This window comes from Meles meles, chromosome X (assembly GCF_922984935.1).
Source record: "Meles meles chromosome X, mMelMel3.1 paternal haplotype, whole genome shotgun sequence".
NCBI lineage: Eukaryota > Metazoa > Chordata > Mammalia > Carnivora > Mustelidae > Meles > Meles meles.
The window spans coordinates 100,866,432-100,893,476 of NC_060087.1; the positions used below are offsets into that span (position 1 = coordinate 100,866,432).

General features: G+C 39.3%; 1 protein-coding gene across 2 annotated transcripts in view; it reads left to right on the forward strand.

Moving 5' to 3' along the window:
• Positions 1-27,045, forward strand: part of WDR44 (WD repeat domain 44) — an 84,086-nt gene that overhangs the window by 35,939 nt on the left and 21,102 nt on the right. The window contains exons 3-13 of one of the 2 annotated variants that reach the window (XM_045996234.1): positions 696-770; positions 3,299-3,349; positions 7,153-7,792; positions 8,217-8,347; positions 9,443-9,538; positions 11,664-11,800; positions 12,589-12,672; positions 18,503-18,609; positions 19,408-19,559; positions 23,693-23,831; positions 25,061-25,125. In XM_045996234.1, the coding sequence (XP_045852190.1) occupies positions 696-770; positions 3,299-3,349; positions 7,153-7,792; positions 8,217-8,347; positions 9,443-9,538; positions 11,664-11,800; positions 12,589-12,672; positions 18,503-18,609; positions 19,408-19,559; positions 23,693-23,831; positions 25,061-25,125 (1,677 nt within the window). The remainder of the gene's footprint in view (positions 1-695; positions 771-3,298; positions 3,350-7,152; positions 7,793-8,216; positions 8,348-9,442; positions 9,539-11,663; positions 11,801-12,588; positions 12,673-18,502; positions 18,610-19,407; positions 19,560-23,692; positions 23,832-25,060; positions 25,126-27,045) is intronic. The other variant, XM_045996235.1, reaches the window with a different exon arrangement.

The window sequence follows — 27,045 nt, forward strand, 5'->3', positions numbered from 1 at the left end:
ATTCCTTTCATCTAAAGCATGTAGCATTTTTAAGAAAACTATTCTCTGAATGTGGTTTTTTACATTATGTACTTTTATATTTATGCATATTTATGGAGCAATACTCTGGGAAAAATAGGAATTCTGATTCTTGCTTTAAATCCTTCATCTTTTTTTTTTAATCCTTCATCTTTTTAAGCTATAGAAGTACTCAGCAGTTTTTACCTTCCTGTATGGTTTTTAATGTTAAAAAGACGGGCACATTTATAGGAAAATAACTTATTGCCATAGAAATCCGAAAATTGGGCACCTGGGTGGCTCAGTGGGTTAAGTCTCTCCCTTTGGCTCAGGTCATGATCTCAGGGTCCTGGGATAGAATCCCACATAGAGCTCTCTGCTCGGCGGGGAGCCCGCTTCCTCCTCCCTCTCCCTTTGTCTGCCTCTCTGCCGGCTTGTGATCTCTCTCTCTGTCAAATAAATAAATAAAATCTTAAAAAAAAAAAAAGAAATACCAAAAATTGCTGACTAGTAGTAACCTTATACAAATCACATTTTCCCGCTTGGCATAAAATATCTGGGCATCTTCCTCAGACAAACATCTAAGCCCTTTATGGGCCTTTGCTTTATTAATGCTGTGTTTTCTAGTTTGTACCCATCTTAAGCAGAATTTTAAAGAAGTCATCATTTGATCTGTTTTTCTTTTCTTTTTAATATAGGAAACTGAGAACACTGCACACCAAGTTGGAAATGAGTCTCCTGTGCAAGAATTCAAACAAGATGTGTCTAAAAAGGTTGGTGAGATATAATGCCAGTATTAGTTTAACAGATGTCATATGTGTATGGTGTATTTAAAGTGGAAAATTTTTCTATATCATTTTAGTATAGTGCTGTGTACTTGGCAGATGTTCAGTAAATGTTCCTTGAATCTTGAGTTTGAGATTGAAGACACATCAGACTTTTTAGAGGTCATTTCATAAGCAAACTAGTCTATCATTGTTCCTTTAAACAATATTTTGAAAAATGTTTTGTAATGTATTTTTATTTTTTATGCTCTGTTTTTATAGAATAAGCTGTAGCTATTCTTGAAGTTACTACCAAGAGTTAAAAAGGTTTTGAAAAGCTCAGTGCAGCAAATTCTGATGTCTTTAGGAGCTAGAGGTTACAAGAAGTCATTACTCTGATAATGCCTTTAATACCTTTTAAAGAATTGATGCTTTAAAGCTTCAGAGTTCGGTTTACTAGAAGAGACCAGCACAAGATAAAAATTTTGACAACGGGTAGTTCTTAGAATCAGGAGAAAACCCGAGGAGAAAGGATGCCGTGTGTTCATTCAGTTATACTGCTTGTGAGCACTTTTTGGGCCTCTGGCCCCATGTTAGCCAGTAGGCTTCTGGAGACCAGCAACATGACACATTCTCTGTCCCAGAGTTTCTCAATAGTGACACTTTGGGCTGAATAATTTTTTATTGCGGAGGGAAGGAGACACTTTTCTGTGCATCATAAGATATTTAGCAGCGTCCCTGGCTTCTACCCACTAGACATCAGTAGATTCCTCCCTACCTGCACCCTACTGTGACAACTAAAAATGTCCTACAGACATCACTGGAATTCTGGGAAGGAGTACTAGGCCAGATTGCCCTCGATGAAGATCCATTGTTCCCTTACGGAATTTATAAATTTAGTGGACTCCATATTTTAAGTGTTATTTTATTTATTAGGGAGGGAGAAAGAGTAGGGAGGAGCAGAGAGAGAGAGAGAGAATCTTAAGCAGACTCCATGCCCAGCATGGAGCCCAGTTCCACAACCCTGAGATCATGATCTGGGCCAAAATCAAGAGTCAGATGCTGAGGAATGCCTGAGTGGCTCAGTCATTTGAGCGTCTGCCTTCAGGTCAGGGTCATGATGCCAGGGTCCCGGGATCGAGTCCCACAACGGGCACCTTGCTTGCCGGGGGCCTGCTTCTTCTGTCTGCCATTCCTCTTGCTGTCCTCTCTCTGTCTCCCTCTCTGACAAATGAATAAAATCTTAAAAAAAAAAAAAGAGTCTGATGCTGAACCAACTGAGAGACCCAGGTGCCCCATTGGACTCTGTATTTTAATATTGATCAGCTTTTTTCCTTTTTTCAGGGAGAAATGGTATTGTGTATCAGCATAAATAAGATAACTAATACCATTTTTTTTCTTTTTAGATCAGAAGTTGTCCACAGTTCTACACCATAACAAACAGTGGTCTTAATTTTTCAGCATTCCTTTCAGCATTCCTCTCACCCATTTGCATGCATTTTTGTTTTTTTGGTTTTCTTTGCCTAATAATAGTGTAGATAGAATTCTGTGTTTTACTTTTTCCTCTTACCATTATTAGTTTTCATCATATTTCTACACAATTTCATTATTCAATTTTCATTTGATAGTGTCAGTTTATATCTAATGTATTACAAGGCATCTAGCCATTTTTATTGTTGAAAACTTGAAATGTTTCTATTTTTTCCACTAGAGTTCTTCTTTTCCTTTTTAAGAATTTTTTCTTAGGATAAATAATAGTGTCCAAAAAAGGTGATTTTTAAGGAGACCTTAGAAACTGAAAAAATAGTAAACATTATGGAACAATTGAGTGAAGCTTAAGGCTCAGTCTCACTTTCAATTCTAGTCTTTTCAGTTGATTTAAGTATCACATCTGAATGATAAAAGCTGTGGGAATATACACTGCTCCAGGCAGGACACAGTCCCTGTCCCCAGGAGCTTATTATGTTTTAGTAGAGGCAATTAGTTAAACACAAAACTGAATGTAAAGTGTTCATATAAACTTACAAACTGTGATAAGAACAGAAAGGGAGACTTAACTTCCTGCTTGAGAATAGGAATGGGGAAGACCTCATGGAGGAAATAACATCTGAGCTGGTTCTTGATGAATGGATAAGATTTACACAGGCAGAGGTGAGAGTTGAAAGGCATAACCAAAGGCATGGAGAAGAGAAAATGAGCAGAATGGTTGCAGATGAGACTAGAGCCCCAAGTTAAGGCCAAACTATGGGAATGTCTCTTATATCATTCTAAAACATCTGGTTTTATAGTCACTGGAAAATCAGTTTTTTGAAGCGAGGGGGGGTGTTGTGGAGCTAACAGTTACTTTAGCATGTTTATCTCTATGTTGGTCTCTTTTTTTAAATTTCATTTGTCATTATGCCTTTATTAAATATAAACAACAACAATTTTGGGACTGACTCCAGCACCATTTGCCATAGAGATCCTTTTAGTTTAAAGAAAGTACATTTTGGAAGTATGTCCAGGGGAGAATATGATAATTCTTTTGTAATACAAAGGGTGAAGTGATGGAGTTCGTATCACAGAAGATGAGAAGGGAAGATAAGAGGGTATGTCCCCTGTTAGTGTGTCTTTTTTTCTCTTCTATTTTTGTAAATTAACATATAATGTATCATTTGTTTCAGGGGTACAGGTGTGTGATTTATCAGTCTTACACAATACACAGAGCTCACTACTACACAAACACTCCCCAATGTCCATCATCCAGCCACCCCATCCCCCTCCGCCCCCTTCTGCTCCAGCAACCCTCAGTTTGTTTCCTGAGATTAAGGTTTGTCTCCCTCTCTGGTTTGGTCTTGCTTCATTTTCCCTTCCCTTCCCCTATGATCCTCTGTCTTGTTTCTCAAATTCCTCATATCAGTGAGATCGTATGATAATTGTCTTTCTCTGATTGACTTATTTCACTTAGCATAATAACCTCTAGTTCCATCCACATCTTGCAAATGGTGAGAGTTCATTTCTTTTTTGATGGCTGCATAATTGTGTGTGTGTGTGTGTGTGTGTGTGTGTGTGTGTGTGTACACATATATATACACATGCATACACACACTACATTTTCTTTATCCATTGATCTGTTGATAGACTTCTAAGCTCTTTCCAGTTTGGCTATTGTGGACATTGCTGTTATAAACCTTGGGGTGCACGTGCCCTTTTAGATCACTATGTTTGTATCTTTGGAGTAAATACTCAGTAGCGCAATTGCTGGGTCGTAGAGTAGCTCTATTTTCAACTTTTTGAGGAACCTCCATGCTGTTTTCCAGAGTGGCTGCACTAGCTGGGATTCCCACCAACAGTGTTGCATCCTCACCAACATCTGTCGTTTCCTGACTTGTTAATTTTAGCCATTCTGACTGGTATGAAGTGGTATCTCACTGTGGTTTTGATTTGTATTTCCCTGATACCGAGTGATGCTGAGCACCTTTTCATGTGTCTGTTGGTCACTTGGATGTCTTCTTTGCAGAAATACCTGTTCATGCCTTCTGCCCATTTCTTGATGGGATTATTTGTTCTTTGGATGTTGAGTTTGATAAGTTCTTTATAGATTTTGGATACTAACCCTTTTTATCCGATATGTCACTTGCAGATATCTTCTCCTGTTAGGTCAGTTGTCTTTAGGTTTCGTTGACTATTTCCTTTGCTGTGCTAAAACTTTTGATCTTGGTGAAGTCCCAATCTATGTTGGTCTTGATTCTCACTGTTCTTTTGGTCTTTCCCTGCTTGCTACCTCCTGAAACCCAGAAAATAAAAATTACAGGGTTAGGTACTACACGTAGGTGCCATGAGGGCTTGTCAAGAGGGAAAAGATATGGGCCTTGTGTTTCAAAAGGTAATTATCTGCTATGGAGAAAGTATATATATAGAGCTAGCCTGTATACTACTTTGTGTTGATATTATAGTTCATACAGTAGTGAATGGTAAGACTGACAGAAGTTTAGTGAAGGGATAAGGGATTGGGGAAGACTTACGGTTTTTAACCTCATTTTAACCCCTCTTCTGGCATTAGCCTTTCCATTATGCATTTCAGACCTTTACAGTCACTTCATGCTCACTGCGCCCACATGTATCCTGTTCGCTTTCAGCAGATAACCTTGTTTCTGACTGCACGAAGACATTAGAGACTAAGAAGCCTGAATTTACAGCGTTTCTGCTCTCACTTCCCTTATCTGCAAATTCATTTTCATCTTTTGCCTCTTTTTCAAGTCTGAGAATTTACTATTTTTTTTTTCTGTCCAAAGTAGCATGGCATAATATAAAAAACACAGGATTTTGGGGGAAAACCTGGATTTCAGATTTAACTTTGTAGTTTACTAGCTGTAGGACCTTGGACAAATTTTTTTTTCTTGGACAAAATTCTTAATGCCTTTACCTCAGATTCTTGTTTCTATGGAAGGGAGATAATCTAGCTGTCTCAAGGCCTGTGTGATGATTAAATAGAAAATATGTGTGCAGGCCTAATACTCAATAGACCCTCTTTCTTTTGTTCTCCAGAATTTTGTTATCTTACTTTCCATTGGCTCCTTCCTCTCAGCTTGTGAAAATGCTGGGTCACTTTCTTGCAGCCTCTTCCATTTATAGTCAAGCCTTTTGAAAACATGGGTTGTGCTGGCTATCTCTATGTTGTCACCTCTTACTCATTCTTAAACCCACTGGCTTCTGTTTCCACTGAGGTACTCAGTGCTCAGTAACCACCTAATTGACAAAGTAGGTGGACCCTAGTTAATATTCCTGTGTTAAAAGTGTGATCAAAACTAAGATAAGGGGGGGGGGGCGCCTGGGTGGCTCAGTGGGTTAAAGCCTCTGCCTTCGGCTCAGGTCATGATCCCAGGGTCCTGGGATTGAGTTCCACATCGGGCTTCTGCTCGTCGGGGAGCCTGCTTCCCCCTCTCTCTCTGCCTGCCTCTCTGCCTACTTGTGATCTCTGTCTGTCAAATAAATAAATAAGATCTTAAAAAAAAAAAAACAAGATAAGGGGTGGCTCAGTTGGTTAAGTGACTGCTCTCCACTCAGGTGGCCCTGGGATCCAGCCCCATGTTGGGCTCCTTGCTCAGTGGGGAGCCTGCTTCTCCCTCTCCCTCTCTCTCTGCCTGCCTCTCCACCCCCAGCTTATATTCTCTCTCTCTCTCTCTCGGATAAATAAATCTTTTTTTAAAAAAAGACTAAGGTAAAAATTTGAAGGTTGAGCAAAATCATTATGTGGACTATGCTGGGAAATCAGAGAGGAATATTATTGAGCAGCAGTTATGTCCAGTTCAAGTCAGCATGAATTTGTGGTAAGCGAGATCAGGATGGCTCTGTGATAAGTTCTGTTAACTTTCTGGAGCCAAGGAATTGAGAAAGCAGAAGTCATCCATAGTTGGGCATGGTGGAAATATAAGTGGATTGAGAGATTTTATGTGGTAATAATGACAGTACTGGGTAGAAAATATCTTTTCTTTTAAATGTTGGTAGAAGATATAGAAACCCCATCTGTAATTTTCAGCTACAGAAAAGAAAGAAAACGGGAAAGGCCAAGGTGAGCTGAGTGTTTGAACTCTTTTCGTGGTCCTGCCATTTCTCTGAATAGTGCAATATTAGGTGTAGTTTGTTTAAGAATGTTAATCTCCCTGCATCTGCTGGCTTTTTCTGTTTTAGGCTTGAGTTCAGAACTAAACAATTCGAATTCTTTGTGCCAGGCGGTTTTGAGTCTCATGGTTTTGTTAACTAGGCTCAAAGCAGTAGGTTGTTACTGGAACTAACTTGGCATAAATATGTAAATGAAGAATGACATGAAGAGTCTGAATGTAAATTTAGGTCTGAACTTTATTTCACAGGGTTGGTTGAACTTTGTGATTATACATGCTAACAGATTCCCTATTATAATGGTTAAAAGTTCAGATTCTGGAACCAAACTCCCAGGATTTTTGCCAACTTCATCACTTACAAGCTCTGTGTCCTGGTACAAATCACTTGATCTCTCTATGCCTTTGTTCCTTCATTTGTGTAATGATGATAGTAAGAATGCAATTGCATATGGTTATTGTAAAGATTAAAAATGTAGGGGCGCCTGGGTGGCTCAGTGGGTTAAGCCTCTGCCTTCGGTTCAGGTCATCATCTCAGGGTCCTGGGATCGAGCCCCACATCAGGCTCTCTGCTCAGCAGGGAGCCTGCTTCCCCTCTCTCTCTGCCTGCCTCTCTGCCTACTTGTGACCTCTCTCTCTGTCAAATAAATAAAATCTTTAAAAAAAAGATTAAAAATGCAAAGAGTTAAGATCATTCCCTGGTACATAGTAAGTACTATGAAAGGTTAGCTGTTATGTTCTTGTAAATAACCTCATTTTTTTAAAGCCTTTTTTTTTTTTTAACCTTTCATCAGATTATTGAAAGTATTATAGAGGAGAGTCAGAAAGTACTACACCTGGAAGATGACTCTTCAGATTCCAAAGGAAAAGGACACTCTGACCAGGCTACTGCCACCAGTTCTATTATGGCTGGAACAGATCTTAGCAATATACCCAGACTCTTAGCCATAGATCAAGTACTACAGGAAGATTCCAAAAAGGTGGAGAGTCAGAATGCAACTGAAGAAACTGAATTAAAATCAAAAAGACGTTTTCCTTCTGATGACACCTATGAGAAGTCAGTAGATGAAATCACTAAGTTAACTGAAGTAAGTTCAACTGAGCAACATCATGTGCCTGAAACGGAAACAGAAGTATTGAACAAGGAAGCCATGGAAGTCAAAGGAAGTGAGGTTCTAGAACCTGTGTCCTCAGACTCTTCATCTGCTAAAGATTTTGCTGCCATGGAAGAAGTGGCTCCCGCCAAACCCCCTAGACAGCTCACTCCAGAGCCTGACATTGTGGCTAGCACAAAGAAGCCTGTTCCAGCGCGCCCTCCCCCTCCAGCTAACTTCCCACCTCCGAGACCCCCACCTCCGTCTCGGCCTGCTCCACCACCAAGAAAAAAGAAAAGTGAATTGGAGTTTGAGGCCCTTAAAACGCCTGATCTAGATGGCAAGTATTTAACTGAGAAATAACTTTTTGCGGAGAGATTCTGGAGTTGAAACTGACTTTCTGGTTTTGTTTCAGTTTATGCTATATACAACCACATCATGACCATGCCCAAGTTTTAAAAGTTACTTTAGTAATGAAAACTGAGAATGTTTACATTGGTAGTACTATGTTCTAACATTTTAGTAGACTTCAAACTTTCAAATCTGTTACTATGGGAGACTTAAGAGGAATTGAAATGATTTGTTTGAACCCTGGTTTCTCCATATATAAAATGAGAGTAATAAAATCACTTTCCTCATGGGATTGTTGGTAAGAATCAGACAAAGGTTAAAACACTTTTCAAGCTCTATATAAGGTCCTGTATAAATACTAGTTATTGCCATTATCCTCCTCATCATTATTATTATCATCATCGTCATTGCAGTTCCCAAAGAGAATATTACATCTGATACTCTCCTAAGTTCGAACATGGCTTCAGAGAATACAGTCAAGGATTCCCAGCCCTCTCTTGACTTGGCAAGTGCTACCAGTGGAGATAAAGTAGTTACTGCCCAGGTTGGTGAATTCATGTCATATTTGATAGAGGCTTTAACTTTCTGTAGCTGTCTGGTTTGTTGCTTGTTGAACCTTCTTCTCCAGGCAGAATATTTCCTTGTCCTTAAAATCTGGCCTTCTTAAACCCCTTTTTTAGCTCTGCTACTGCATACCTAGGTGATTCTAACAAACTATTTAATATCTGAGTTTCAGATGTCCCATTGATAAAATGGGGGGAAAACCTTCCTTGGAAGGTGTCTTGCAAGGATGGAATGAGCTGAAGTATACCAAGTACCTGGCATGCAGTAGGCAATCAAAAAAATGAAAGATGCTGCTATTTGTAATATTATAATATTGTTGATAAACATCAACTATAGTCTTCATTTCCTTACCTGCGATGGTCAAAATTGAGGACTTTTATTTATAATATCCTCTACCTAATCATGAAACAAAACTTTCATATATAGGCTATATATCTATATACGAAGCAATAGAAAGCACCTGATAGCATGAATTTTTACCATAGCCCAATTTCTGGGACTCAAGGCTTACTTATGTGGTAGCTGTGGTAGGGACAGATTAGCAAACTGAGAGATACGGCATTTCAGTCTTGTCATAGCCTTAGAACAGAGACTGGCAGTAGTGTGTTTTTGTAGAGTCCCTGAGCTAAGAATAGGCTTTACATTTTTAAAGGATTATAAGAAAAAAAAATTATATGTGATAGACATTATATGTGAAGCAGAAAGCCTAAAACATTTACTATCTGGCTCTTTTATAGAAAAAGTTTGCCAACCCCTGCCTTCGAGATAAGCACAAGTCTAACCCTGATTAATGGCACTCTTAGTGCTGGCATTCTGCTAGGAGAGAACTGCTTTTGAGTCAGGTTCAAATGGGACATTTATTTGCTTTCAAGACGAAGACATTATTTCATGGGCAGCAATGGTTTTCAGCATGTTGGGAATAATAAAGGACCGAAATGGAGTATTTCATTTAAATTTTCAGTAGGCTCCATTATGTGAATTATGGAATTCTTTAGAGCTATGTGTGGTAATGAATAATTGAGTGTTTATAGAAATTGACTCCATCTACTTTCTGTTTATAAAATTATAATTTTAGGAAAATGGAAAAGCACCTGATGGGCAGACCATAGCAGGGGAAGTGATGGGCCCTCAGAGACCTAGGTCCAACTCCGGGAGAGAGCTTACTGATGAGGTATAATTAGATTTGTTTTGTTCTTAACATAAAATATAAAAACCATAATGAGAAGATGAAGAAGTTCTTAAGATGAATGGTGGTGATGTTTGCACAGTACTGTGAATGTGCTTAATACTGCTGAACTATATACAACTATAAAAATATTTTACCATTGTTAAAAAATTTTTTAAGTTTATTGCTGTTAAGCAAAAAAATATAATGTAGAGCAAAAAATGAAAATTGATGATTTTCTTAGTTTTTAAACATTTATTTATTTATTTATTCATTTATTTATTTTTAAGCACTACATCCAGTGTGGGGCTCAAACTCACAACCCTGAAATCAAGAGTTACGTGGTCTACTGACTGAGCCTGCCAGGCATCCCAGTTTGGGGGGTTTTGTTTGTTTGTTTTTTGATTTTGTTTCTTGTTTTTAAAGACTTTATTTATTTATTTGAGAGGGAGACAGAGACAGAGATAGCAAACGGAGAGAGAGAAGCAGGCTTCCCGCTGAGCAGGGAGCCTGACTCAGGGCTTGATCCCAGGACCCTGGGATCATGACCTGAATCAAAGGCAGACGCTTAACTGACTAAGCCACCCAGGTACCCCAGTTCTTGTTTTTTTAATATTTTGGAACTTGTAACTCTAACTTAAAATTACTTTTTTTATACCATTATGTGGTAGAATAAATGTATTGAGAACAAAGACCAAATTTAATAGCGAGTGGGCTTAAAAAGAAATTGATGTTATAATTGCATGTTTTTATACTTGTTGGGTGATAATACAGTGTTACACAGACTCAGTACTTACCGTTAAAATTTAGTATATATTGATTGGCCAATTCTGAATAAAGTTTTGAAGCAAAATCTTAGTTTTGTTTCTTTTTTTTTTTTACGATTTTTTTAAAGTAATCTCTACACGCAATGTAGTGCTCAGACTCAACCCCAATATCGAAGCTGCATGCTCCACCGACTAAACCAGTCAGGCGCCCCAGTTTTCATTTCTTTTAAATGATACATTTAAAAAAATTATTTTACTTTGGAAAACAGTATGGCAGTTCCTCAAAACCTTAGACATTGAGTTACCATGATCCAACAGCTTTACTCCTATGTGTACACCAATAGAAATGAAAATATATGTCTACCCACAAAACGTACACAAGTGGGACACCTGGGTGGCTCAGTCAGTCAGGTGTCTGCCTTCGGCTCAGGTCATGGTCTCAGGGTCCTGCATAGGGCTCCCTGCTCAGCGGGGAGTTTCCCTCTCCTTCTGCCCTTCTTTTCCCCCCCTGCCTGTGCTTGTGTGCTCTCTCTCCTCCCCTCTCTGTTATATAAATAAAATCTTTTTTTAAAAAATACAAAAGTATTCATAATAGCCAAGTGTGGAAACCACACGAATGTTCATCGCCATGAATGGATAAATAAAATGTAGTATATCCAGTCCACATGGACTGTTTTTTGGCAATTAAAAGGAATGAAGGGGCGCCTGGATGGCTCAGTTGTTAAGCGTCTGCCTTCGGTTCAGGTCCTGGGATGGAGCCCTGCATCAGGCTCCCAGCTCAACAGGGAGCCTGCTTTTCCCTCTCCCACTCCCCCTGCTTATGTTCCCTCTCTCTCTGTGTCTCTCTCTCTCAAATTAATAAATAAAATCTTTTAAAAAAATTAAAAGGAATGAAGTTCTGACACATGCTGCAGTATGGATGAACCTTGAAAACATGGTGCTAAGTGAAAGAAGCCAATCACGAAAAGACCACATACAGGATGACTTACTTATATGAAATGTCTGGAATAGGCAAACCATAGAGACAAAGAGTAAAATAGTCATTGCCAGGGGCGGGGAGGAGAGGGGAATGAGGTATGACATTTTAATGGGTATGGGGTTTCTTTCCGACATAGTGGAAATACTCTTAACTCAGATAAAGGTGATTGTTGCACAACTCTGAATTTACTCAAAATCATTGAATTACACACTTTAAATGAGTGCATTTTGCTTTGTATGAATTGTGTATCATGAAAAAAGTTAAAAATTACTGTACACAATACTGAATATATCTAGAAAGTCCTTAGCTTAAATGTTTGAGGATTTTGAAGACTCAAAAAGATAATTATAATTATAGGTCCTCTTGGTGTTATTTTTTACCTCAGGAAATTTTAGCCAGTGTCATGATTAAGAACCTGGATACTGGAGAAGAAATACCTTTGAGTCTCGCGGAAGAGAAACTGCCAACAGGTATTAATCCTCTCACTCTACACATCATGAGAAGGACTAAGGAATATGTAAGGTATGGCCTGTTGTTACTATTTGTCATTCGTAGTATTTCAGAGTGTTGAAGATTTCTCTGTTTAATGAATTACAACAGTTCCTAATTTGGTTTCACTCAGTCTTCTTTTAAATTTAGGATTAAAATAGAGTTAGTTAATGTATGTATTCAACATTGTTCTCTCTTAAGAGCATACAGTTACTTGGGGGAAAACAGTATATATCTGAAATGTCTTAGTATTTCATTTCTCTTCTAAAATGATTTCTATAATACTGGAGACATTATTGAAGCATTTTGAGGGTAAAAAACCATGTGAAATGAAGACCTGGTTTCTGAAACCTTGCTTTAAGGACCACAAATTTTATAAGTAATTGTTTTATTCGTGTAGGTCAGAAAATGGCTTTAGAGTGAGGTGATTAACTTTACTATGAGATCTGTGTAGATCGAAGAAATGATTATTATGAAAGGAAATCTTAATAAAGTGTAATACATGATGTACCTGAAGAGCAAAGAGGAAGCTCATTTGTCATTTCTGTGCAGCACATTTTATCCAGCAAAAAGCCTTGTTGGTAGTAGGTTTTCCATAAGTTCCTAAATTGCTTTCACTTGCATTTTGTACATTACACCATGCTTAACGATTCTATTCTTTAATCTCTCAAGTCTTACATTCTTAGGATCATTATTAAAATTAAACTTAAATTATGTTAATGTAGTTTTATTCTGAGTACCTGAGTATATCGTATACATGGATTGTTGGGAGGTGTAGGGGAAATGACTTCTTTTAAAATGACTTCTTCCCCTTCTTGTAGTAATGACGCGGCACAGTCAGATGATGAAGAGAAATTACAGTCTCAGACAACAGATACTGATGGTGGAAGGTTAAAACAGAAAACGTAAGTTACAGTACATTCCTTTTCTTTATTTCACACATGAGTTACAGTACATCTCTTTATTTCAAGCATTTATTTAAAAAATATGTGACTTGCCATACTATTTTAAATCTGTGTTCTATCTAGTTTATATGTCCATCTGCCACTAGCGTTTCCTGTCCCCAGCCAAGGCATTATGAGTTGCTCAAGGCTGTGTTGGTGGTCATTTCTATAATATTTGACAAATAGTAAATGATCAATAAATTTTGCAACATGCCTGCATTATTTTTCTGATGGTAGGTCCCAGAAGTATTAGTAGAACATGATTGTTCTTGAAATTGCTTTCAAATCCTATTTGTTTTTCTAAACTCCCCAATTTTTCCCAACTATTCCGTGTCCTAGTAAATTTCTCTTTCTCAATTTTAGTGACATCTGCAGTCTGCATAACTTACACTTAAATTTTACCTTCATTTTATGTTATCTTAAAGTGTTTTCTGAGTTTTTAAAATTTTTAAAAATATTGTATTATTTATTTATTTCTCTAACAGAGAGAGAGAGACAGCAAGAGAGGGAATATAAGCAGGGGGAGTGGGAGAGGGAGAAGCAGGCTTCCCACTGAGCTGGGAGCCGAATGTGGGGCTCAATCCCAGGACCCTGGGATCATGACTAGAGGTGAAGGCAGATGCTTGACTGAGCCACCCATGGCCCCTTCTGAGTTTTTTTTTAAAGATTTTATTTATTTATTTGAGAGAAACAGAGCATGAGTAGGGGGAGGGGCAGAGGGAGAGGAAGAAGGAGACTCCCCACATGAGCAGAGAGCAGGACTCAATCCCAGGACCCCGGGGTCATGACCTGAGCCAAAGGCCAACCCTTAACCAACTGAGCCATCAGGCACCCTGTTTTCTTTTATTTTTTTTAAAGATTTTATTTATTTGTCAGAGAGAATAAAGCAGGGGGAGAAGCAGGCTCCCCGCTGAACAGGGAGCCCGATGTAGGACTCGATCCTGGAACCCTAAGATCATGACCCAAGGTGAAGGCAGATGCTTAACCGACTGAGCCACCCAGGCGTTCCTGTTTCCTGACTTTTAAAAACAAGATAAATGGGTGCTAAATAACTAAATCTCATGTTGCAAAAGGACTATAATCATGACATCCTTCTGATTTCCTTACAAACATCTAGCAGAAATGGTGGGCATATAGGTTTTGCTTGACTATACACTGGTCATTTATTTGACAGTAATTCCCCAAAGCAAATTCTCCACTATACTCTGATCTTTGCCTAGTGTGGGAAGTGTATCAGTGAAACCATTTGAGAATTCTTAGAAAAGATCTACCCACCATACAGGTGTATGATGGAACCTCAGAGATCTGGAGCTCAGCTGTCCAGCAGTAGCAACTATCAGAAATCAGAATTAGGAATGATTAAAGAAATAGGTAAACACCTAGGAGAACTGTCACTTACTCCATGCATTAAAGCTCATTCTTTTTTTTTCTTCTTTTTTTTATTTTAAGTCCTGCATGAGGCTTGAACTCAAAACCCTGAGACCAAGACCTAAGCTGAGAGCATGACTTGGTTAACCCACTGAGCCACTCTGGCACCCAGGCTTATTATTTTTCTAAAAGAAAAGCTCTTTAGGTTTATTCAAAGCCATTATACTTACTTTTTACATAATCTTTAAAAAATCTGGTCATCTGGTGTCTGTGGTCAAAGCGAAATAGAAGTAGCAAACTGTGACAACATGTAAGTCGACATATAAGAATGTCAGGTAATACTTTGATTACACAAGGGGAATCCAGAAAATGATAAAAGGACTCATGCATAGCATAGCCATTCCATATGTTACTGCTTTCAACTTTTCTCAACATGACACACACAAAACACGGTAATAGTTCCTCTGAACACTGGGCAAGCTAATGAATCTGCTAAAGGCCAGAGGAGTCTGCCCAGGGTTCTGGCTTCCCTGGATCCTGCTCTGTCACCTTGAAGGCTGAGGGGGAGCTAATATTATGGCCCATTTACAATCCATATGAAAGGCCCTGGATATATTAAAAGAGAAGGTGGTAACTAGCCGTTTTTAATAAGGAAAGCAATTTATCGAACATTGAGTGCCATTGAAGAAGTCACAAAAACACACATTTTAGAAATGTTCTCATCCAAAATGATTAAAATATGCCTTCTTGCCTAAATAGTAGTAAACCTATAATTATCCAGAAAATATAACTTCTGAGTTATAGGTAGCAGAGACCTTATAATGATTTTTTTTTAAAAAAAGATTTTATTTATTCATTTGAGAGAAAGCATGAGAGAGCGAGCAAGAGAGAGAAGGTGAGAGAACACAAGCAGCGAGAGGGGCAGAGGGAGAAGCAAGCTCCCCGCTAAGCAGAGAGCCTGATTTGGGGCTTGATCCCAGGACTCCGGAATCACGACGTGAGCTGAAGGCAGATGCTTAACTGACTGACTAAGCCACCCAGGAGCCCCATGATTTTTTTTTTAAGATTTTATTTTTAAATAATCTCTACACCCAACATGGGGCTCTAAACCACAACCCTGGGATCAAGAGTCATATATTCCACCAACTAAGACAACCAGATACCCCAAGACCTCATAGTGATTTTTTTCTTTTTTTGAACGAGAGAGATTGAGAGCACACATGCAAGTGGAGGGTGGGGGGTGTTAGGGGAGGGCAGAGGGAGAGAGAGTGCATGGAGCCTGATGTGGCGCTGAATCTCATGATTCTGAGATGAAATCAAGAGTTGGACACTTAACCCGCTATGCTACCCAGGCACCCCCTTATAGTAGTTTTAAAAATGGTTTCAAAACTAAAACAGGGACACCTGGCCTGACTGGCTCAGTCAGTGGAGCTGCAACTCTTGATCTCAGGTTTGTGAGTGTAAGCCCCATGCCAGGTGTAGAGATTACTTTAACAACAAGAACAGAAAAACTAATACAGAAATAAGGAAAATGAGAGTCTCATACTCACCTGCAGAAATAACCAGTGTTAATAATTATGTGTATTCTCCATAGAATTTTTTTTCCTCACAAAAGTAGGATTAATACTGTGCCTATAGTTTGTTGGCCTGCTTTTTTTTTTTTGCCACCCCCATCCCCTGCTTTATTTTAAAGTAAACTCCATGACCCACGTGGTGCTTGAACTTAACAACCCTGAGATCAAGAGCCACATGCTCTGCTGACTGAGCCAGCCAGGTGCCCTGTCAGCTTGTTTTTGTTTTGTTTTGTTTTGTTTTGTTAATTTTATTATTTATTTATTTTAAAAGATTGATTTTATTTATTTGACAGAAAAAGAGAGCACAAGCAAGGGTAACAGCAGAGGGAGTGGGACAAGCAGGCTCCCTGCTGAGCAGGGAGCCTGATGGGAGGCTTGATCGCAGGATTCCAGGATCATGATCTGAGCCAAAGGCAGTCACTGAACCATCAGAGCCATCCATGTGCCCCAAGATTGCTTTTTTAAGAATACCTGATACATAATGTACATCTTTCCATAGCAGTATCAATAGTAAATATATTATAGCCTTTCTGTCAGCCAGACATGAGAGTTCAGTGCTGTAAATAGAATAGTTAAGACAGTCATATTATCTGCCCTCTTAGAGCTTCCAGTTAAACAGCAGAAACAGATACTTAAACATAATTGCAGAGATAAATCTAACTATATTTGTCGTAATTGCAGTAAAAGAAATACATGGGGTACTGTTGGCGTATAAAACAGGAAAACGTGCTCTGAAGGGTCAAGGAGGGCTTTTCTGAGAAATAATGTTTGGTCTAAGTCCTAAAAGATGCGTAGAAATTGGGGCACCTGGGTGGCTCAGCGGGTTAAAGCCTCTGCCTTCAGCTCAGGTCATGATCCCAGGGTCCTGGGATCGAGCCCCACATCGGGCTCTCTGCTTAGCGGGGAGCCTGCTTCCTCCTCTCTCTCTCTCTGCCTACCTCTCTGCCTACTTGTGATCTCTATCTGTCAAATAAATGAATCTTTAAAAAAAAAAAAAAAAAGATGCGTAGAAATTAGCCAAGAGAGGAATGTTCCAGGCAGAAATAACATGTGCATTGGCCCTGAGGTGACTGAGAGCTCAGTACTTCAGAAGAACTGAGGTTTGCCTCATTTATTTTATTGCATTCCATTTTGAGAATATACTGGCGTTTACTTACGCATTGCTGTGTTGATGAAAAATCAGTTTGTCTCTACTTTTTATGCTTTTTCCCCCTACTTTTTACACTTCGTAAATAATGCTGCAGTGAACATCTTTGCATATATAGCTTAGCAGCTTGTTCAGGTACTATCCTTAAATATTGTGAACTCCCATGAATTGGGAAAAATTTCCTCCTATAAATTCTGTTTCGGTTTTAGATATCATGTATATACTGTGCTTTGTTTTTTATGATCTTAATATATGAAATTCGAGGCTGAGATTATTAGAAAAGCAATAAATAAGTCCTATTTGTAGAAGCTTCAGATGCATTCTTGCATTACCTTGTGTTTGGGAATATTTCCCGGGAAAGCTCAACCTAACTGTATTGCATGCAAATACCCAAACTGAAAGAGAAGAGACAAACGGCCATCATAGGGTACCAAACATTTTATTCTGTAAGTAAATACCTCTTTATAGTTTCTTTCTTTCTGTCTGTCTTTTTAAGATTTTATTTTTAAGTATTCCCTATACCCAGGATGGGGGCTTGAACTCAGAATCCCAAGATCAAGAGTCACATGCTCTTCTGACTGAGCCAGCCATGAATCCCTATAGTTTTTTTATTGGTAGAAATGTGTTTTTAAGGATTACTCCTTTTTTTTTTTTTAAGATTTGTTTACTTATTTTAGGGGGGAAAAGAGCTGGAGCTCACAGTGGGCCGGGGAGGGGCCAAGGGAGAGGAGAAGCATCTCAAGGAAACTCCATGCTGAGCTCAGAGGCCAAAGTGGGACTCGGTATCATGACCGGACGTCATGACCTAAGCTGAAACCAAGATTCAGACATACAACGAACTGAGCCACCCAGGCACCCCAAGGATTATTACTCTTTAAAGCAGTCTTCTCAAAGACATTCTCATTGCAGATGAATGGCCTGACCTGAGACACTCTAAATCATATGATCTGCAGATGGGTCTCAGGTTCATGCGCTTTAAACACTCCCCTCCCACCCCATCCCCACCAATTTTTTATTCACCATTGAAAGCCAGTGCTTGAGGAGCACCTGGGTGGTTCAGTCAGTTAAGCGTTAGACTCTTGATTTCAGCTCAAGTCATGATCGCAAGGTTGTGAGATCAAGCCCCTTGCTGAGCAAGGATCCTGCTTGGGATTCTCTCTCTCCCCCTCTTCTTATGACCCCTAACCTTTGCTTGAGCTCTTTCTCTCCCAAAGAAAGAAAGAGGAGGGAAAAGGGAAGGAAGAAGGGAAGAAAAGAAAAGAAGGAAAACCAGTGCTTTAGAGTATATAATGCTGTACATCCAGAAGTATCTGTATTTTCTTTGTAGCCATATTGGCTTGAATGTATTTATTCCATAGAACAAAGGATACAGGAACTCAAAGACCTATTTTTTTAATGTTAAAAAGGAGTTATTTCAAAATAATATACTTTTCTTGTGGCCATTACGAAATTATCTGTGAATTATTGAGCTTTTACAGTTAGTTAATAATTTTGGTTTTGGGGATCACCTGGGTGGCTCAGTTGGGTAAGAGTTCATGATCTCAGGATCCTGGGATGGAGCCCTGGGTCAGGCTTCTTGCCAGCAGGGCGTCTGCTTGTCCCTCTCCCAGTGCCCCTCTCTCTGCTCATGAGCTTGCTTGCTCTCAAATAAATGGGTAAAATCTTTAAAAAAATAATTTTGGTTTTTTATATTTTTGGTAAGGACTCAACTAAAGAAGTTCTTAGGAAAATCAGTAAAGAGAGCAAAGCACCTTGCAGAGGAATATGGTGAACGTGCTGTGAATAAAGTTAAAAGTGTTAGAGATGAAGGTAAGTGAAATAGAACATTGCAAGTGAATATTTAATTGATTTGTAATCATTCAAATTTAGTCTATAATTTATAAGAGGCATTCTTCTTATTGAAATTAAGAAACTTTGGTAGCAAACATCTTAGCATTTCAATAAATCATGTTATTTTAGGTATCACTTAATTTTATGAGCAGGAGGAAAAATAAATTTGTTCATCTTGAACATGAATTTGTACATACTTTGGAAGTATGGCAATCTGGAAGAGATGCGTGTTCATTATTCAGTTGTAAATTAGTTTTATAAGGTTAGTTTTTATAAATATTTTTGAAATTTGGAGAATTTTCCAAATTTGTACAGATCCTCACTTCCTGTGTCATTTGTTGTAATTATACTCATTTATTTTATTTAATAAGCACTAATACAGTAATTATTTTGTGCTAGACACTGTTCTAAGCACTAATACAGTAATTATTTTGTGCTAGACACTGCTCTAAGCACTTGGAACTATATGGCTTCATTTACCCTTCATAAAAACCCTATGAGGTAATTACTGTAATTATCTCCATTTTACAGATGAGAAAACCAAGGCACAAAAGGTCCAGTGCTTTGGCTATGGTCACACAGACAATAAATGACAGAGCTGGATTTGGACCCAGACAATCTGGCACGAGATCCTGTGCTCTTAACCAATATGCTATTTAGTAATAGACAGTATTTTTCCATTTAATAAATATACTTGGTTAACAGTAGAATGAAAATCTGGACAGTAGCTTTATCTACATTAGCCAGTGATGATTTCTGTATTGCTTTTCTATTCAGTGTTTCATACTGATCAAGATGATCCTTCATCAAGTGATGATGAGGGAATGCCATATACAAGACCTGTCAAATTCAAAGCAGCGCATGGTTTCAAAGGACCTTATGATTTTGATCAGATCAAAGTGGTACAAGATCTTAGTGGTGAGCATATGGTAAGCAATCTTTATATTTTTCAGGATTGATTCTGTTTTCATTGAGAGAAGTACTTTGGCTTCTATAAAGCCAATCTCTTATGTACATAATTTTGCTAAACTGATTCAAGAAAAGTAAATTAATATTAATAATGATTTAATGCCTAGGTAATGCAGAGTCTATGTCTGGATTATTGTTTAAGAACTGAAAGGTTTTTTAAATTTTTTAAAAAGATTTTATTATTTATTTGTGAGAAAGAGTGAGAGAGAGAGGATGAGAGGGGAGAAGTTCATAGGGAGAAGCAGACTCCTCGTGGAGCTGGGAGCCCGATGTGGGACTCAATCCTGGGACTCTAGGATCATGACCTGAGCTGAAGGCAGTGGCTCAACCAACTGAGCCACCCAGGTGCCCCAGGTTTTTTAAATTTTTATTTAAATTTTAGTTCATTAACATGCAGTGCAGTACTGGTTTCAGGAGTAGAATTCAGAATTCATTACTTAAATACAGTACCCAGTGCTCATCAAAGCAAGTGCCCTCCTCAATACTCATCTAGCCCATGCCCCCTCCGCCTCCCTCTGTCAACCTTCAATTTGTTCTCTATTGTGAAAAGTCTCTGAGGGTTTGGGGCAGCTGGGTGGCTAAGTCAGTTGAGTGTCTGACTGTTGTTTTCAGCTCAGGTCATGATCTTGGGTTTGGGGATTGAGTCCCTTTGCTGAGCTTTGTGTTCAGCGGGGAGTCTGCTCGAGATTCCCTCTGTTTCCTTCTCTCTCAGCCTCTCTCTCCACTTGTGCGCGCACACTCTCGCTCTCGCTCTCTGTCTCTAAAATGAATGGATAAATCCTTAAAAAGAAGAGTCTCTTATGGTTTGTGTCCCTCCCCCCCAATTCTCTACTGTTCATCTGTTTTGTTTTTTAAAATTCCACATACGCGGGCATCTGGGTGGCTCAGTCGGTTAAGTGGCTGTGTTGAGCTCAGGTCATGATCCTAGAGTCCTGGGATTGGACTCTGCATCAGACTTCTTGCTCAGTGGGGACTCTGCTTCTCCCTCCCCCTTCTCTTGTGCTCTCGCCTGTTCTCTCTCTCTCTCTCTCCCTTTCAAATAAATAAAAATGAAATCTTAAAAAATTAAATTCCACATATGAGTGTGAAATCATATGGTATCTGTCTTTCTCAGATTGACTTACTTTTACTTAGGATAATACATTCTAGCTCCATCCACATCATTGCAAATGGCAAGATATCATTTTTTCTGATGACTGAGTAGTATCCCATTGTATATATGTATATACCACATCTTCTTTTGCCATTCATCTGTCAGTGGACATTTCGGCTCTTTCCATAGTTTGGCTGTTGTTGATAATGCTGCTGTAAACAGCAGGGTGTATGTACCCCTTCGAATCTCTATTTTTGTATCCTTTGGATAAATACTTAATAGTATAATTGCTGGATTGTAGGGTAGTTTTATTTTTAGTTTTTTGAGGAACCTCCATACTGTTCTCTGGAGTGGCTCCACCAGTTTGCATTCCCACCAACAGTGCAAGAGGGCTCCCTTTTCTCCCCATCCTTGCCAACACCTGTTGTTTCTTGTGTTAATTTTGGCCATTCTGACAGGTGTGAGATGGTATGTCATCATGGTTTTGATTTATATTTCCCTGATGATGAACAACGTTGAGCATCTTTTTATGGGTCTATTAGCCATCTGAATATCTTCTATGGAAAAATGTCTATTCATGTCTTTTACCCATTTCTTAACTGTGTTATTTGTTTGTTGGGTGTTGAGTTTGATAAGTTCTTTATTTTGGTTACTAACCCTTTATCAGATATGTTGCTTGCAGGGTGCCTGAGGTGGCTCAGTTGTTAAGCCTCTGCCTTTGGCTCAGGTCATGATCCCAGGGTCCTGGGATCAAGCCCCACATCGGGCTCCCTGCTTCACGGGAAGCAGGGAGGGAGAATACTCCCTCTCCCACTCTCCCTGCTTGTGTTCCCTCTCTGGCTGTGTCTTTCTGTCAAATAAATAAAATCTTAAAAAAATTTTAAAAGATATGTTGCTTGCAACTATCAAGAAGTGAAAGTATTTGTTTGTAAAGATTTTACTTATTTGAGAGAAAGAGAGAGCATGAGCAGGGGGAGGGGCAGAGAGAGAGGGACAAGGAAACTGTGCTGAGCATGGAACCCAATGCTGGGCTTGATCCCAGGACCCTGAAATCGTGACCAGAGCCCAAGTCAGACACATAACCAACTGAGCCACCCAGGCGCCCCTTAAGAAGTGAAATTTTTTGAATAAGTAAACTCTAGGCCCATATCATGAAGAAAGCTATGTAAAGGTACCAGACTTTAAAGCAGTTAAATTTGCAGGGTCGTCTGTGTCTTTGGAAACCATTTAAAATGTTTCCAGGGTATATTTTTAAAAGATTTTATTTACTGAGAGAGAGAGAGAGAGAGAGAGTGAGTGAGCGAGCAGGGGGAAGAGCAGAGTGAGAGGAACGAGCAGATGCCATGCTGAGTGCAGACTGATGTGGGGCTCGATCTCATGACCAGAAGATCATAACCTGAGCCAAAATTGAGTTGGATGCTTAACTGACTGAGGTACCCAGGCTCCCCTCCCTGGGTGTATTTTAAATAATGAACATAAATATTGCAGTAGGTTCGTGTATTTTGTAAAATGGCAGCTAAACCAGGAGAGAGAGGTTATAAGTTTTCTAACAGAGTTAAAATGTACCAAAGTGGGGTTAAAGTACACAAGTGATATTGTAGTTATACCCCTTAAAAATGCCAGGAACAGGGACACCTGGGTGGCTCAGTTGGTTAAGCGGCTGCCTTTAGCTCAGGTCGTGATCCCGGTGTCCTGGGATCGAGTCCCGCATGGGGCTCCTTGCTCGGCGGGGAACCTGCTTTGCCCTCTGACTCTGCCTACTACTCTGTCTGCCTGTGCTCACTCTCTCGCTCGCTCGCTCTCTGACTAATAAATAAATAAAATCTTTAAAAAAAAAAATGCCAGGAACACAGGGAAGCTGGTAATAAACTGCTGGGCAGGACAGTGATGCTGTCAGTCTTTGATCAGGTAATCTATTTTTCTATTTAGATTTTAAATCCAAAATGTGGCTTAACTGGAAGGAAGCGACCGTAAACACATCAGATGGCAGCCAAATTGGAATTTAAACTTCAGAGCTTATGATCTCCACATAAAATATTTGATTTGATTATAGTAACTTCCTTAAGGAACTGATGAACTTCCTTGTACTGTTTTGATTCACTTTCATTATTTCCAGTTTTAAGTAAAGTCTCATTGTAGTAGGTTCCCAATAACAAATTTCTTTTTTTTTTTAATTTTTTATTTCTTTGACAGAGAGAAATCACAACTAGGCAGAGAGGCAGGCAGAGAGAGAGGAGGAAGCAGGCTCCCTGCCAAGCAGAGAGCCCGATGCGGGGCTCGATCCCAGGACCCTGGGACCATGACCTGAGCTGAAGGCAGAGGCTTTAACCCACTGAGCCACCCAGGCGCCCCGTATCTGGGAATTCTAACCATACACTGTTAAAACCTTGTTTCTGGGGGGAAAACAGGTTGAGCTCACACCATTCCAACACTTGCAAATGCCCAGTGCCATGAGGGTCACTGCTAACATGGGCCTGTATTTCTCTCAGCCTTGGTCAAGGGTATTAGTTGCATCCTGAGGGCTCTGCCTCCTCGAGTGCCACTCCCTCTTACCTTCAGCTCTGAGACTGAAATCCACAACTAGAATTTGTATTTTTACAATGATTTATGGCCTCCTCCGAACTCCATTTCCATTCATTTGTAGATAAGGCTTGGGGCTTTGAACTTGTTAGTTTAGATTACAGTAAACTGCTGCTATCTTATCTTACTTTTCTCTTAAAAGTTGCTCTTTGTGCCGTTGTGTCATCATTGAACTGTTGGCCTTAAGTGGTATTAGTAATATGAGGATTATCTTAGTATCATTTGGAATAATTCTTTACTTTGGCTTTAAAGTAATGTTTCAACTCTTAGGGGTGCTTGCTCAGTCGGTAGAGTATGCGACTCTTGATCTCGGACTTGTAAGTTCAAGCCCCACATTGGGTGTAGAGATTACTTAAAAATAAAATCTTAAATGTTTCAACTTCTAAAGAAATAACTCTGAACCTTTCTTTGTTTTTATAGGGAGCTGTTTGGACCATGAAATTTTCTCACTGTGGCCGATTACTTGCCTCAGCTGGACAAGACAATGTAGTGAGAATATGGGCTTTAAAAAATGCTTTTGACTATTTCAACAATATGCGAATGAAATACAATACCGAAGGTATTTTTGATTTACGTGTGGGCTTTAAAACTCTAGAGACATCTGGTATTTTTACATTTTAGGTATAATAATGCCCTCTTCTCTGGCAACCATTTGCAGCAACCACTATTTTTAATAGTGGCCACAAACCTAAAAGTAGAACAGAAGTCAACACCGAAAAAGCATCTGAATTCCATGGAAAACGCTACCATAGAGCTTTTGACTTTATCCCATTTGAAGTTTAATTCATCAACTATTGAGAACAAAGTTGCTTGGTTTCCCCTGACAACCTTTAGTTCTCTCCTGGGTTTAAATGAAATAACCTGATTAATTTAGAAAAGGAATAAGAATAATAATATCCATCCAGTAAGGAAAGAAAAAAGGAGACCCAGCCATGAAAAGGAAATATGATAGTACATCAGAGGTATATGAAAAAAGGTTAAATGGCAGAGAGAAACCTCACAATGTGATGTGTGTACACCATGATTACAACTATATAAAATATTTCTGTACATTGGTAACTTACCAGGAAAGCATGTAGAATTGATGTAGATAAGAGCTTTAGGTTTATGGGATTCTTTTCTGATAATTATTTAACTACAATAAATTTTCTCCACAAACCCCTCCCTTCCACTCCCGTCCTCGCCCTAGCCAACTAAGACTGAAACCAAGAAGTTAAGGGATGGGAGAAAGGACAATAGGTGGCCATGGGCTGGAGAATAGGGCATATTTAAAGCACCGGTTTGAGAAACATAGAAATCTGGGGAGATCCACTAAACTGGCAAATGATCCCTGTATACTTTAGTGGCCCTGTGGGTATTGCTTACATTATAATACATAATTGAAGATGAAATTGGGTTGGCAAAAAGTTAAACTGTGTTTACAGTACATTTTTTTTATTGCCCTACCTGGAGCAGAAAGACTGTTCCAGCAGCCCTTGTGACTTCTACCACCCCAGACCCTTTGTGTCCCTTTATTGTTCATCTTGTTTGTATTCTCTATGAATAATGAAGATTTAATAATATTTTATTAAATTGATGATATGGTTATTCTAGATTTTATGATAAAACCTATTATTTTGGTGCCCAGAGAATTAATACTTCACTTATTTAGAAAACATGTTTTTTCAGAATGTTACATTCTATGACTATTAATTAGGTGTACATGTGTCATTATTTCTGATTGATGTTGTGTGTGTGTGTGTGTGTGTGTGTGTACATGCCTGTTTATAATTATTATTTTGTTTATAGGACGTGTATCCCCGTCTCCTTCTCAGGAAAGTCTGAATTCATCAAAGTCTGATACAGATACAGGGGTATGTTCAATTTATGGTTACTCTTGTTAAGTACTATAATTTGATTTGTTTACCATGAAATACCTTGTTGTCTGTCAGAAATTACAGTTACATGAAAACAGTTAATTAAGATATATTAGAGACAGGGGCACCTGGGTGGCTCAGTGGGTTAAAGCCTCTGCCTTCGGCCCGGGTTGTGGTTCCAGGGTTCTGGGATCGAGCCCCACATTGGGCTCTCTGCTCAGCGGTGAGCCTGCTTCCCCTCCTCTCTCTCTGGCTGCCTCTCTGCCTACCTATGATCTCTGTCTGTCAAATAAATAAATAAAATCTTTTTAAAAAAAAAAGAAAGATATATTAGAGACAAGAGTTTCTTCTGTTAGAAGTGGTAAATGAAAAATTGTGATATTTAAAAGCTGTCGTACAGTGCATGATACTACTCCAGCTACCAAACTGCTAATACGAACTTAAAACAAAGTCCCTTTCCCTCAAATCCATGTTACAGTTTTTTTTTAAAAAAAATATTTTATTTATTTGACAGAGAGAAATCACAACTAGGCAGAGAGGCAGGCAGAGAGAGAGGAGGAAGCAGGCTCCCTGTGGAGCAGAGAGCCCGATGCGGGGCTCGATCCCAGGACCCTGGGATCATGACCCGAGCTGAAGGCAGAAGCTTTAACCCACTGAGCCACCCAGGCGCCCCCCCATGTTACAATTTTTTAAAAATATTGGATACTGAATAAGGAGCGATGGAGGAAAGAAAAAAAGTACAGAAATATTTTAATTTTTCCATCTTCTTGGTTTAATAACTGCTTCATCACAGTTTCAGGTAGTTTAAAATATTTTGATGGTTTTCATTTGGTCTGATAGCTAGAAGGTTAAATATAACCAATTTTACACCTAAAAAGCAAACTGGAGAATATTATTCTAAGCTGTCCCTTGTGCTTCTTGTGTATTGACCTAAATAAGGGTGATATAAAACGAAGAACCTAAAATGTCCACCTGCTCAACAGTATTTTCCTGAAATTTCATTGTCTTTATAGAATTTGACACTGTTTCCCTACTCTAAGCATATTCCTCTCAGCTTTCTAAGGTTCTGTTTTTCCTTGTTCTCTTCCTACACCCTTGCTATCTCTTCCTCTTTCTCTCACTTAAATGGTGCTGTTTTTCAGAGTTGTGTCCTTGGCCATCCTTGTCTGACATATTCATTTGTTGCCTCCAGACCTGAATTGGCTTTTACCTTCATAATTCTTGTTGCCTTTGAGAATAGCTTGATGGTTTCTAAATAAGCAGAAGATCTTACTGGGCATGCTCCCCTTTTCATGTAACAGTGTGTGTAGGATCTCTCCATCGGTGTATTCACCACGCACACTGGCTGATAGGTCTAACACTGAATTCCCTCAGCAAATGTTTTTTGAGTGCCTGTTTATGTGCCAGATACTGCTAGAGTGTGCAGAGTCAAATGAGACGTAGTCTTTGCCTGGGGACTGTGCTGACTGGTGAAGTCAGTGTATCCACAATTCTAGTATTGGATGGGAATATTCTACAGAAGGTACTACACAAGTACAGGAGTTTTAGTTATCCCAACAAATCAGAGCATGAGGGAAGTCTTCCTGGAGGCTTTGTGTGCGAGCCAGGAGTTGGCTGTGTGAGAGAAGGAAGGCAGCAGCTCGAGGGAGCGATCAGCTAGGGCAGAGGCCTGGAGGCAGAGACGGCCCAGCACGTGAAGGGTGCTGCCGGAAGTTCCGTGTGGCTGGAGCCAGGCCGGCGCATGTGAGAGTTGGAGGGGAGGGAGACAGGATTAGGATTTTCAGTGGTCCTTTGTGTTAAACCAAGATGTTTGGACTTTCTCCTGTAAGCTGCAGGGGAGGGGGAAGGGGCTTTCAGGGGCTTCAATCAGGAGCTTAATTAAAATACTAAGATTTTTGTTTCCGGGAGAGCTTTCTG